The 14406-nt window shown below is 39.9% G+C and overlaps 1 protein-coding gene across 4 annotated transcripts in view; it reads right to left on the minus strand.

Annotated features, from left to right (window-relative positions):
* Window positions 1–14406, minus strand: part of KYNU (kynureninase) — a 60758-nt gene that overhangs the window by 20614 nt on the left and 25738 nt on the right. For all 4 annotated transcript variants that reach the window (XM_064451032.1, XM_064451030.1, XM_064451029.1 and 1 more), the window contains 5 exons: window positions 13698–13769; window positions 12211–12285; window positions 10725–10871; window positions 4553–4651; window positions 3705–3778 (listed from right to left, as the gene is read on the minus strand). In XM_064451032.1, coding sequence (XP_064307102.1) covers window positions 3705–3778; window positions 4553–4651; window positions 10725–10871; window positions 12211–12285; window positions 13698–13769 — 467 coding nt within the window. The remainder of the gene's footprint in view (window positions 1–3704; window positions 3779–4552; window positions 4652–10724; window positions 10872–12210; window positions 12286–13697; window positions 13770–14406) is intronic.

The raw sequence follows: 14406 nt of genomic DNA on the forward strand, positions 1-14406 counted from the left end.
TCCTTAGTGCTCTCTGTGTCTTGGAAACTTCCCCTCCACAACAGAACCGCATTTATGTGGAAACTTGGTGGCACCGGATCAGCCTGCAGTGACCAAACATTCCTGCAGTGTTTCATAGCCCTGCTCTGTCCAGGTCTTTTCTTCATTTGAAACCTTCCCATAGAGAAATCACTCTAGCACAATTAGCCAAGAATATATTGCATTGTGATATATAGAGCCGGTATTAAAAAAGCTATTTGAGTATTAAAAGAGACTTCAAAGGAGGTGAGATCATGAGAGAATAGGGATATATTGGACCCATATATGTCAGACTGATTCAGTTTTACTGCTCTAGGAAGAAAGATAGAGGACTAGCAAAGGACTACCCAACATACTTGGGTCCAGGTGTTAATTAGGATGGTTACAACATGTAACTTTTAGACCCATGACCTTTGCAGTGAATTAGAGAACTAGCCCTAGCTAAGCCAGGAGTATGGGCCGGCGTTTGCAGTGACACAAAACAAGGGGAGATACGAGTCTGTATTTTCCATAGCCTCCATCTTCCAACTGTTAGACCTAAGGATCAAACTTTGCTCTTGGTCATAAATCCTTTTCCAAGTTAGTGACTTTTAAAACTCTTGTGGGAAGCTTGCACATCCATAAAGAAGAGAAGTGGGACTGGTGTCACCTTTTGTCTGCTGGGATGTGACATGATATTACCAAATAACACCCTTTTTGGGTTGTGTAGGTTTGCAGTTAGGCTGCCACAACCTCAGTCTGCAGACTCAAAGCAGAAAACAGTTTCAGCATTGCCCTAGATGCTGGTGGTAAGGTTATCGAGTAAATTAATAACTCTTTCTCAAGTTGCATTTCAAAAGAAAACAGCAGCAAATAAGTGCTTTGCTGTCCAGGGAGAAAGCTCTGGATGGAGCTCTAGTGGGGAGCAGCTGGAGGGAGCCCAATTTCTGAAACGGTGCGTAGCTGCGATGCGAGCGCCTATTTGCTTACTCTGCAAGGGCAGAGCAAGGCTCTGGGCAGAGACTAAAGCCTACATGTGGAATTAAGGGAAGGTAATACAAAATACCTCAATGCCTTTGGTGATGGGCAGTGGCTGGGCTTAGGGGATTACAATTAAAATTTTGGACTGAGCTGTTTACTGTTTAATTTTAAGTAAGTACCTAAGTCCTTTTAGCCCCAGCCTCAGTCAGTAACAGGCAAAGGCCTGAGAAGTAGTGAATGAATTCCTTCTTTTGCTTTGCTTGTGCATGCAGCTTTTGCTTTCCCTATTAAACTGTCTTTATCTCAACCCACGAGTTTTCTCACTTTACCCTTCCGATTCTCTCCCCATCCCAGCGGGGGGGAGTGAGCAGGCGGCTGTGTGGAGCTCAGTTGCCAGGCGAGGTTAAACCACAACAGGCTGTAGGTCTTCGCTGGCTGTCTGTGGGTCCTTATGTCAGGCAAACACTAACCTTACACCATAACCTTTTACTGTTTTACAGAGGGAAGGTTGCTACTACCCCACCTTCCAAACAGGTAGCTCTCAAAAAGGAAAGAGGATGTTAAAAGCAAATAGTCTGTGTCTGCCTCCCTGAATTATGGTCAGAACATACGTTCTTATATTAAAATACAATAAATTATTTCAATATAAAAGTAACTACCTAGTCAATAGCTTGTAGAAAATATGAAGGATGAGACAAATTAAAGAAATCTATATAGGTGGGTAAAGTGACTTCCATAATATTGGCCATGAGTTAAAAACAATATTTCAGACTGTTTAAACGACAAAAGGCTATCGGCTGGGTTAGAACTGAATTACCCGCTTTTGTGGGGGCCGAGATGCAAAGAAACATAGTGATTGTTCTTCTGTTTTTGAATGAAGTTGTCTGGCCACTGGGTGTCATCCTTGATTCAGATGACAGCCAAAGACTTTTAGGTACAACGTAAAACCTGCAACTTCCAGAGCAGTTAAATTCCACTCTATTTGATTGTGCAACATACAGCAAATTGCTCTGCATTTAAATCAGCTATAAAATTGAATACTTTGACATAGACAAATTCTCCTTTGTCTCACTGCCTTATTTGGAGACCTGAAATGACTGGTTGATGCAGAAAAGAAAGTAAGTAGTGCAACCAGGGCATATTAACTACAAACCATTTGATGAGTGATTATCAAATCTCAGGAAATATGAAATAAGGCTGATTAAATAAGGCAAAGTCTCCATGCAGAAAGTTTGGAATTATATTCTTAATTGGGCCCCAGGCTGAAAAAGCCTATTTCGTATAGGCAATTGTATTTAGGAGATTCAGTAACCAGATTCAGTACACAAGTTAATGACTATGTATAAAGAAGCTTGTTCAGGAAAAACTAATTTAAGCTCTTACCTACAATACCAAGCTAGTACCCTCGTCGAAATTTTGAAGTTTCATCAAGGAAGAAAAAAAAGACTCAAAGCTCCTTGAGTTTTATTCATTCCTCCTACTGCTGTTCTGTGATTTCTAGCTGGGCACATTTTTTCACTGCTCAGCATCTTCCCAGCTCCCAACAGCCAGGACCCAGAGGTTTGGCCGTGAAAGCAATGCCTGCACCTGGCTAACCAGGAAGCAGAAGAAGAACTTTCCAGAAGAAATTTCCAGATTTTCAGAATATTTTTGCCAGTATTCACATGTGAGGATCGAATCAGCTCACAACAGGTCATAAGTCATCCTAATGAGTTTTCTGTTATGGGTGACTGAGAAGAACTTATCAGTGTTATTTTGTTATCTCCTGGGAGTCTAGACAGTCTGAAACCCGCACATAGTGCAGCGAACCTGCTTATTATAATATTATTTCTCTCTGAAACCTGATTTAGTTTGCCTTCTTCAAGCTAAAATAAAAGTAAGTGCCAGCAATTTCTCCAAGTGTTATAGCCAGAAAGAAATGTTTACATTTGTCAGTGCATTAAAAGTATTACTCCTACTGTTCTTAATATACATACATGGACTACACTCATAGAACATTTTAAATAACAGGTAATTTTTTTTAATGCAGCTAACCTCAGTTGATAGCACAGCTTTTCATGGATTATACAGCCTTTGAGAACACAGATCTCCCTGTAATGCTTCTGAGCTTTACCAGTGGATATAATTTTAATGAAAACATGCCAGTATTAAAGAGGTATTAGACACAGAGTTGAAATTATCTTTGATTTTGTTCAGCAATCAAAGACTTCAATGATTTAAAAAAAATCCATTTCTAAAGGAAGATGTTAAATATTCTCTTTACATTAAACAGTCTCACAGGCCTGCTTTAGGTTACTTGTTTTTAATATTATAAGCATTCTTTTTTATTATTATATTTAGTTCAAAACTGGTACAGACTTCAAGGAGGAAATGTATTTAAGATGAGCACGTACATCAACAATTTGAAAATTTACTAAAATTAACTTAAACCAACCCATCTGAGGTAACAATGTCAGATAACCAAATTACCTAAACTGGTACTTCCCTTTTCGTTGATGCAGTAAGTCAGTAGCAAATATTAGCCCAATGAGGTTTTTTGAAGCAGGGAATTTCTTCTGCATCTATACATACATATATACACACACATATATGCCTAGATACATATGTCCATAGTCTATGACTAGGAATGTGTACACTTTCTCACTTTCAGATCTCAACTCAAAGGGAAGATATTTTCCCGTTTAAACTTCACAGCACCTTTTATTTGGGTATAGAAAGATACTTACGCTGGTTTAATACTCTGGGAATGCTTCTCATGAATGTAGGCACCAGCAAGGCCTCCTGCTCCAGAATTTAAATACTGCAAAGAATAAATCAACACGTACACGTCGTGCTCATTATCTGTAAAGTACAGCTTTCCCTCCCTCGCCCAGCTCTATAAAACAGACGAATTTTTACATGTCTAGTAGTTTCTAACTGGAGATCTTAACATTTGTCTCAAAGTGCTGATGCAGGTAAAAGCAGATACATTTTTTTCAGATTAATTCTAAATATATCTTTCTTGGCTTACATATGATATTTGAAGTCTAACAGACAAAAAGCTAGAAAATTGAAGTACGGCTGAAAGAGTCCCCTATCATAATGCATATAGCAAAGTCATCAAATAATTCATTTGACTATATCTGTTGATTCTTAATCTCAAGAGAAGTCAAAGGAACTAAAGATACCTCATTCTATGATCTGAAATTATGTAAGTTTAGGCAAGAATATTCTCTTATTTAGGGACCACTTAAGAAAATCCTATAGCTACAAGATCTTCTCGGTGCGGGAAACAAGAGCCTCTGATACTATGACCTCAGAGCAGAGTGTGCTTCAGAGGAGGTGTTTAACCACTGGTAGCATCCACCTGACACCCACAAGACCTTGCAGGTCATTGCCACTATTATCTTTTAGAACGTCTCATAACAAAACCACCACTAAAGTCAGTGTGCATCTCCTCACTGTGGCTGGTTCAAAGATTCAGCCAAGCCTTGATCAACAGTTCAGGTACAGTTCTTATTCATCTGACCTGTTTGCTGACCCATCATATAAGTGACATTATGGAAAATAGTCTCAAGAAATGAATCTATTTTACCTTGTAGGAACACCAGCAGGCAAAATCTACTCCCCAGTCATGTAAATGAAGCTCTACATTCCCAACAGCATGAGCCAGGTCAAATCCAACAAAGCAACCCTGCAGGAAAGAGGTAATTAATATACTACTTATGAAGATAATCATCAGTATAAAATTATTTTGAAAAAACATCTTTAGAGCATTACTTCCTTTCTATACAGGCATGCTATCAAGTTCCATCTGTTTTGAGTTATTACTAGAAGCAAGTTTTCTATACCATAGATACATGTAGAAATCATTAACTGTTTTGTGGGCTTGTCTTCAAGGACGTTTGGGTATGGTTTTGATTCCTAAGTTTTGTCTCATGCTTTAAAGTGGAATCACTTGAAATAAGTATTCAGAATTAATGCATAATTTCAAACTGTTGTATAACAGGAAAAGCTCTAGGCAGAGACAAAATAGTGATGTACATAACGGTGCCGGTCACTCATGAACAATTACATTCTGCTATATACTTGTACTTAAGGTCTCCCTGATATTTAAACTATTAGGAACTTGCTCTTTGGGAATCCAAACGGGTGAGACAGCAGCCTGTGCAACACATTGATCTTTAAGGACTTTTCTACTTGTCCCTGAGAAGTTACAAAAGCATTCTGTCATTTCTTTGTGAAAACTGTTGTGTTTGTCATAATCACAATTTGCATAGGGGAAACAAAAAAAAAGGGGGCAAAAAGCATATAAGAACCACAGATGTAGAGATCAAAAAATAGCAGTTTTGCACACAAAATAACCACTGGATGGCAGCATTTTTAAACTAAAAAGTTCTTCCAAACTGCTATTCATTTAAACGCAGAGAAATAAAACTACCTTTTGTGCCTGGACTACAAATTAAATGCTATTTTGCATTTTGCTCTTAAAACACAAACAGCCTGCTTGCAAGCAGCATGGTAGGAATAAGAGCGAGAGCATAGGCTTCAGAAAAATCAACGTCCAATAATAAAACAAAGGATTTTTTTAAGAATCTCTTGCTGTTTTCTTGCATGAAGGGAGCCTTAGCTAAATTATTTAAGTGGTACTTTGGTCTATTTAATCTTCTGTATAAACTGCATAACAATTTGAATGAAGCAGCATTCTAAGATGATGTGACACACTAATTCTAATAGAGGCATTAGTGAAGTTATCAGCTTGAGAAGTCGCTCCAAAACGATGGGAAGAAAACTCGCTGCCATAGCATTTGCACGATCCGAACATTTGCTTTTAAACAGAACCAAGGTTCTAATAGTCTAGCCTTCACACCCTTGGTGGCTTAACTCACTTCTGAGTGTCCCTGTGAAGACAAGACAAATCAACTGAAATGGTGAAGCTAATGCAGAGGAGCTGAAGCACACTGAGCGCCCATGGGAACACTCGCATGCAGAGGTAAAATGGCCCTGGTTCAGAGAAATAAGCTACAGCAAACTAAAGAAAATCTGCTATTGAACGTGTAGGTTTTCATAGGATTTTAAGGCATTAACTTCAAAACTTCAGTTGACTGGATTTAAACATTTACAGGTATCCCTTCGTACCTACGTCCTCCACAAACTTTTTTGAAGAACTGCTATGAGACATTCGTTGGTTGCAGTGGAAACCAGGAATAACATGATATGCTGAGAGTCTTGCAGAACATATGTGTCTGGCAGTACATTAACAAAATTAAAACAAAACAAACAAACAAAAAAGGTAGTTGCTCATAGAAAAAGCCTATAAGAAATTTAATTCTATGGTAAGACTTGTGTTAAAGTCAGTTGTACTTTCCCTGTCGGTAAGCGATAAACTCTATAAAAGAATACTTTCAAGTACAAGATGACAAATTACAGAAAGACAGTAGATGAGGAGTAGGACAAGATTCCTTAGGACACCAGCAGGTTGGATGCCCTTGCAGCCACAGTAGTACAACGAGGCTCCATAGCCACATCTATACCTGTAATCTCAACAAGCGCAGACTTCCTTAGGCACTGACAGCAGCTTGCGCCCACACCGTGGGCTTGTAGCCCGCAAACTAGATGGCCACCAGCATGACACCACGGGTCATCTTCCTGAACTTCTTTAACTGCTCCCCAGTGCTTTGAAATTGGTTGGCAAATCCTACTGTGTATTATTTGACTTACTAATGAGACATATCCTGAAAATCTGGGTTCAGTACTGGCCGGTTTCCTGCATCATCTCGGAAACACCCACTTGTACCATTTTGTTCAAGTCCTCATCTGCAAGATGGATGGTGCTGGTTTGCTTTCCCGGGGAAGGCGTCTGGCACTCGAGTCGCACAAACAGCAAATGTTTAGCCACACAGATTGCATGGGAAAAAAGTAAAACAAACTGAAACAGCTCTCCCTGCACAAGCCACGCAGAACAAGGACTGCGTGGGAATGTCGCTCCCCGAGACTAGGGGGAAAACAGAGCTCTCCATCTGCTCTGGTGAAGAAGAGGACAAGTGCTCTCCCCTGCCTCTTCCATTTTATTTTAACATCTAAAAGTCATTTCTGCAAAGTGTCTGGATGGCTGCTGATAACCAGCAGGTAACAACTCAGCATGGACAATGACATTTGGAGAGAGGGAGAGAAAATGGCAGCTTCACACCAGCAAAGCTGGGACATTTAGAAAAGGAGACGGGAAAAGAAACGAAGATGAAGGATCTTAAAGCTCTTCCTACTGGGACTCAAGAGATTAAAATACTTTACATACGGTACAGAGTCAGTGGAAAGTACAATATAACTTATGAAATGAAAATTGTATTTGAAAGCTAGAGACTCCTAAAAGTCAGCCATTTCTTCGCTTGTAGAATAATAAAATGATTCAACCCCCTCCATCCTCTAGAGCAAGCTGAAAAGTACGAAACAAGGAAAACTGTTACATTCTCTTCAGCCTGCTGATGAGTCTCCTGCACAATACGTAGTAATTTTGATTTATCTGAGAGACCTAAGACGGAAAAATAGCCTGGGGTAATTTTTCAAGCTTAATTTAGTTCATTTAATATTTAATGACTTAATGAAGCTGTCTATGTGCAGAGCTTTCACTCTGGGAGGAATCTTAACGTACATAGAGAACTTAGGAAATTGGCTTAAAAAATGTAAAAGGAAATCAGTAACTTAATTCATAAATGATTGACCTCAAGAATCCTAGGACATTTTCCAGACCTCCTGAGCTTGCAGCTCAAATCTCTAGCCAAGCCCTGATAGGGCACAACACTGCAGGATTTTATTTCAATTGTACATTAGAAGAATTAAGACCATCTGTGTAGGACTTTTCTCTCTGCTACACTGGCTGACAAGTGATTTTTTTTTTCCCCCCCTCCTCTTCTCAAATGACACTTCCACCTTGCATTTTCCCCTTCTGACTTTCTTGCTTGTCAGCACTCCCCAACCTATTTTCTGTTCAGGAGCATGAGGTCATTCACCACCCTTCAGCACAAGGAAGGGGAGCCTTGCATTTTTGCTATGAACATGACTTCTTGGGCTTATCCTCTTTTAATATAGATTTGAAAGGACTTCCAGCCTTTCTGTGATCATATGTCATGTATAAGACAATCGTTTTAACCACTGCTAGTTTCATCAGGTCCAGAAGGTCTTGAAGGAGATAGAGTCTTTAAGTCCACATGCTTACTGTCCTGAAAGCTTGTGAGCCTGGGGACAGGGACTGGTTGGATGCCACCAAACAGAAATTAAGCCCATACACATTACATAGATGCTAATGACTCTGTTTCAGCAGTTGTTTTTTGTTCTCCTCTAACCCGAGTGCAGCCTCTTATATCAGCTCTGAGCTGGGAAAGAGGAGAGGAGCCAATTGTTTTTGAAAATGGAACATTTGGGACTTTCAGGTAACCAACAGCCCGGAGACTAAGAGAAGCAGTGGAATACAGAACCACCTCTTACCAATATTAAGACAGAAAACTTGTCATTAATCTCTGATCTCATAGCTGTTCAAGTACGTATTTGCCATACGCAGATGTTTAAGTGTGTTGTAACAGTATGTTACATCGTGGTTTTGTATAAACACATAAATATCCCTTAACCCAGGGGGTAGAATCCGTAGGGCATTGATCGGAGTGTCTCTGGCAGTAGGGAAACAAAAACAGGGCTGGCTCATGCTTTTCAAGCCTTATGGGTACTCAAGCAGTTCTTCAGGCTGAATTACTTATCCTTTTTAAATTCATTAATGACATTTTTGGTCATGAATCTACCTGGATCCCAATCCTGCTCAGTCTAACTACAAAAAGGCTGGTAATTAATTTTTTTCCCCTTTTTTGAAAAACCCCTGGAAGAAGAGATTCGCTTCTCATTATGGCATTTCTAACGGGCACACAGGTGGGAACAGGCCTTTGACATCTATCCGTGCCTGCTGGAGTACTGAACTGCTGTCTGAAGTTGCTCTCCCCTTCAGTAAGATGACACAGTCTCTGCATATCATGCAGTGTTTTTGTGTATATCCATGCAGAAGTACATACCCCGAGTTAATAATATTCTTTGCACTGCCTTAATTTTAAGATCTCTCTACCAATTCCTGGTTATCTCCTCAGATAATATAAACATCAAATCCATATTTTCTCCATATAATAAACTACCAGTGACTACTCTTCCCCAGAACACAGGTTCTCAGCCACTTTGGGGTAGTTTATAGATTTCAGTGAAACCACATCACTTCCACTCATCCAGGCATGTGTCCCACAGTCCAGGGAGCATCTTTACAGAGGCAGTAAAGTGATAGGCTTTTCCCAGGTTATTCGTATTTACAGTAGAGAAGCAAGATTTCTCTCTCAGACACCTTTCAGACACATCACAGAGCAGATTTTTGGGGAAGAAGCACTTAGGCACGTAGGTGTTGGCGGCTGAACAGAGGCTTTGCTGCCACCAGGAGCGAGAGCGAGCAGAGCAGTGGGTGGCATTGCCCTGTTATTAACTTATCTTCCTTTCCAAACATTTCAGCATAGCTTTTTGACTATTTGTGGTCAGCAAAGTACTGGAAGACCCTCAAGGAAGGCATCATGAAGGAGCTGCTTTTAGAGTTACATGGAGCTAATACACAGACCCTTTTCCCCCCGCAGCTGACTCCCCTCTTTTCTTTCTTCCTTGGCTTTCTGCATCCGTGTTAGAAGTTGGTCTTGTTTTGTACTGTGTTCAGGACCAATTTTGTCACCAGGTTCTGCTCTGTGAGAACATTCCCTTTTTATATCCCACGGGCCCTGCACTACCTCTCACACCTGCTGTGCTCTCCCAGGGGAGATTTTACTATCACTTTCCAGCAGCATAACTTATTCCCTGTCCTCCAGAAAAATTTCCACTGCCAAACCTACAGCAGCAGAGGATGTATAGCCTGATGTGAGCCAGAAACCTCTCCAGAGAGTTAAATCATCAAATATAAATAGTTAGCTGGTTTGCCAAAATCCAGTGATGCTAAATAAGCTTACGCTTGAGTGGTTTAATCTTACATGAGATAAGGTACATCCAGTAAGAGACTGCCCCTACAGAAACTCTGGTGACCTCCTGTTGATAAGAAGACTTAATTAAAACCTATTTTCTCCTAGATTCTTGAGGCAATTGAGATGGTTAAAGAAATTTTACAGCTATGCCCACAGAGCACACTGCCTGCAAGCTCCGACGGCTGAATCATCACTAAAATACAGTCCTCTTGTGACATTGGTATGCTCCACATTGCGCCTGTCTCCAAAAAACTGATCAGCTGAGGCTGAACACTGCTGGCTTCATGGGGAGCTCACCTTTCTGCTCACTGGGGGCAAAACTTGCCACAGCATGGCTGAAGAAAAGGAGGAAAATAGTGAAAAACTCCCAAAAAGCAAAAATCTAATGCAAACTAACATTTAAAGAGAGATTAGAGCTATTACCTCCTCCTTCTCCACTGAACCTCTTGAAATTCTATCCTTCAAGAAAAGCCCTGTAGATGTTCATAGTCATGAATTATCTCTCCATATAGCTTAAGTCACACCTGCAAGATTGCTCTCGCAGGGCTATTTCTTCATGCAGCACACAGCCCCCAAAGGATCTCGGCACAGAGTGCTTTTACTTTTTATCAGAGCCCCACAGGTTTCCACATGTGCTCTGCTTTGTTCCCCCCCCCAAAAAATAATCAGAAATCAAAAATATTTCATAAGGAAAATTGATCTAAAATTGGTGTTGAAAGGATGGGTCTGGAGCAATTCTACCTTTTCTTGGCCAGCCTTTGTTATTCTAGGGATGTCAAACAGCTGTCCCGTGTAGTACTGCACCCCACTGAACAGAACGACAGCAATAGAGTCCCCTTCCTTCTCAATAACAGCAAGGATATCTTCAGTCCTCAAGGTCTCCTCCCCCTAAAACAAAGTTAAAACACATATTTTACATCAACTGTGGCAGTAATGAAACTGTCATTTCTTATTTCATAATCTATATTTTACCATGAGCTGTGCTGCTGCATAAGGAGATCAAAAGCAAATCCTTAGCATGGTAATGATATACAAAGGTAGTGCTATGAAGTAGCCTATGAGTGAGTTACCTCAAAAAAAAAAATCATTAGCAAACTTATCTTGAAGGTGCCAGTTATAAAAAGTCTATTCACTTCATATTCTAGCATGCTTCATACTCTTTAACATTTCAGACAGTTGTAATTTACAGTAAAAAAAAAATCCTGGTGCAAACAGCATATGTAATGATTTTTATGTGGCATCTGAAATTTGTGACACCCACAAGGCTTGAAAGTTGTCTATCAGTTTCACTCTGTACTTTTCTGATTAACTACGTATCCCACAGGAAGCTGTTATAAACCTGCCATATTTATATTTCAAAAACAATAAGTCTCACATCATCAAAAGTACAAAAATCCCCAAACCTGGGGTCATTAAATATAGAGGAATTTAAACCAAAAAAAAACCCTCATTCTGTATTCTTTATAGGAAAATTACTGCCCCATCCTCCTCCCATCTTCCTAGCAAGGGATCATGTAAAACATACCACCACCTAGGGATCAATTAGACAGTGAAAACCTAGAATTAAATTAGACTTGTTACTGAAAAGAGCTTGGGCAAGATTGTTGAATTGCAAGTAACTTATTATCTCAACAATCTTTGCAAATCTATCAAGCGTTCAGGAGTGGGCTCTTTACTCACAAGATGACTCAGATTTCAGAAGCAAAAGGTCACCATCAGTTTATAGTTAGGTGGCAAAGTTCTTAATACTGCAAAAGTGAAGCAAGGCACTCTTTCAAATTAATCTGAATTGCATATTACTCAAAGCAGACCTTTCCCTTCGTTTGTGCCGATACACAGGCTGCTGCTGTTCATGTTATGGCAATCTTTTACCTTAGGACATTAGGAGGACATTGGGGTTTCTCAATGAGCTACTATATTTTGCAGTTCTCTCAGGATACTGTCAGGTTTTGCAAACAGGAAAAATAGGGAAAATAACCTTTTTAGTTTGTTCTATAAGGCAAACGCACTAGTTGAACCCAACGATCATAAAATGGGTTCTAATACCAAAAAATATATGCAGACACAGAATACTCGATTCATAAATTTTACCAAAAAGTATTAGGAGGAATAGATTATAACTTCTGCAGGCAGCCACCAGAATACTTGAGAACGTATGGCTACTCTCCTATGAAATAAGCTTCTGCCCTTAGCAATAGCAAGCAGAAGGGACATATTCCTCACCAACCTCCCGTGGCTGCATCATGAGCATGCATTTCTCCACATCAAGTCCGTGAAGCCGAAGTTGGGACTCAACTGCGTACTGGAAGAGATTTCCATGCAGAGCATGTTAGTGCAATTGGATGCTAAAACAACTAAAAGAAAAAAAGATCAGAACTTCAGAAAAGGGGTTCAGATGCCTGCCTTCCACCAAAATTAACATTTGTAAGCCTAAGCCAACTCCACCGAAAACTTTCTAGATTTCCTGTTGTTCAAAAAAGATCAGAATTTAATTCACATCATCAGGCAGCAAGGATAAAGTCAAAGCCTAAACCCTGCAGGATAAGTTCACGCAGCAGAACGAGGATGGAAATGTGGTGGAGGATGTGCTTTACCAGATCCCAGCAAGCAGCGCCTGCCTGGAAAACAGCCACAGAGAAGACTGAACATTGCCTCTCCAGAGCCCCTGGGTACCTGCTTTGCTTGGTAGCACGTGCTAAATCCCGGGCTGTCACGTATGCACTGCTGCTGTCAATGCAAATGAGGTTTGGCCAGCACATACATGCTGTCCCATGCTCTTCTCGCATCTTAGATTTGCTGCACAGCTGGGAGGAAATCAGAGCACTAAACTCACAGGCTATTTTGAAAATCCTACCCACTGATTCTATCAATAAATAATGGTTCTGGAGATAGCATAAAAAGTCATTGAATAATATTATAAAATAGTTTTAAATTACATGACAGGAACTGAAGTGACTGCGGTTGTACAGGTTATTACTGCAGTGCGGTAGAAATTTTAAAAAATGAAGTCCAAATATACAAGTGTGCCTGGAACAAACATGGGATTAGTATGAACATTACTTTGAATAAAGGCAATTTGAGGTTTATACACATCTGTGGCGCCATCTTCCTTGCAAATAAACCTGTTAGCAGCTTGAGTCATTTTTATCGCACCTTAGAGATCAAATTTGTTATCAATTTCCACGAGTTTACGGAGCTGATGATAAAGTAGCAGTGGGCCACAAACCCAAAAAATTAATTTGCTCTAAGCTGTGATGCACGGGCTATTGTCTTCTATTTTACAGCAGACAAATTATGTTTGAACTAGTAATCTAAAGTACTAAGAACAAACATTTCCATCTCTGTCTGGGGATATATAAGCATTAATGTTGTGAGTTTGTATTGATTTGGTTTCATAAAGTAAAACAGCAACAAGAATTAATAAAACATTTACAACTTCAGTTGATTTAGGCCAGTAGTTTGCTCAATGTCTTTAAAAAGACTAATAAATCAATGTGCCCGTTCAATCTTTTCCTCTTGTAACATTTTTTTATTTGAAAAAAAGGAATAAAGCTACGATCTGTAAAACATGCTGAGCTCAAAAGCTTCTGACAGCTTTTTTTATTGTAATGTTACTTGGACAGGATGAGCTAATAAATATTCAAATTAGGCTACTGATATTCTTTGGAAAAATATGATTAATAATACAAATATGGTGAAATATTAATTTCTTACATGGTCAGAGGGAAAGGCTCTGGCTTCTAGAAGAATTTTATAGCGTCTTGGTGTAGGCTTAAAGAAAGATAGCTGTTAAGAACAAAAAACCAAAAGATACGTTGAAATGTATCTAAGCAGAGATGAGAGAGATGCTCACAGTATATAACTTAATAAAGACTGCTTTACTTTCATGCAGACTACAGAGAATCCCCCAGAAATTACAAGTGTTTCTTTGTCCATATAACATTTATCAAAGTAGGAAAGTGTTATAATACCTCTATTTCATATATCCATATCAAAGGCCACAAAAATCCAGCAGTGAAAACTTGCACTTACAGGAATCGATGGCAAAGCTTTGACTGCAGCCAGGGAAGCGGGGATTTCACCCAGCTCCATCGCACAAGCAAAAGCAGCAGCTGAGGAGTAGCAAACAGTGCAAAGGAATTGGATTTCCGTTCCTGCCCTAAAACATCAGTTATTAAATCATCCCCTCCTCTGAAACGAGCCTGACCAAAGGAATAAGCCTTCTGCAAAGACTTCGCCTCAACACCTTTAGGTGAACGGCCTTTCATTCTCAGCTCCTTGCGTGGAGGCAAGCTGGGCTTGCCACTATGCTGAGAGGACTAGGAGAAGACTTACAAGCCCTCCTGTTCTTGCTGGCAGTGGTTACACAGGGCTCAGCAGGGGCTGTGTACCCGAGCAGTTTGGCAGGGCGTCTGGCTGCATT

This window comes from Phalacrocorax carbo, chromosome 5 (assembly GCF_963921805.1).
Source record: "Phalacrocorax carbo chromosome 5, bPhaCar2.1, whole genome shotgun sequence".
Classification (NCBI taxonomy): Eukaryota; Metazoa; Chordata; class Aves; order Suliformes; family Phalacrocoracidae; genus Phalacrocorax; species Phalacrocorax carbo.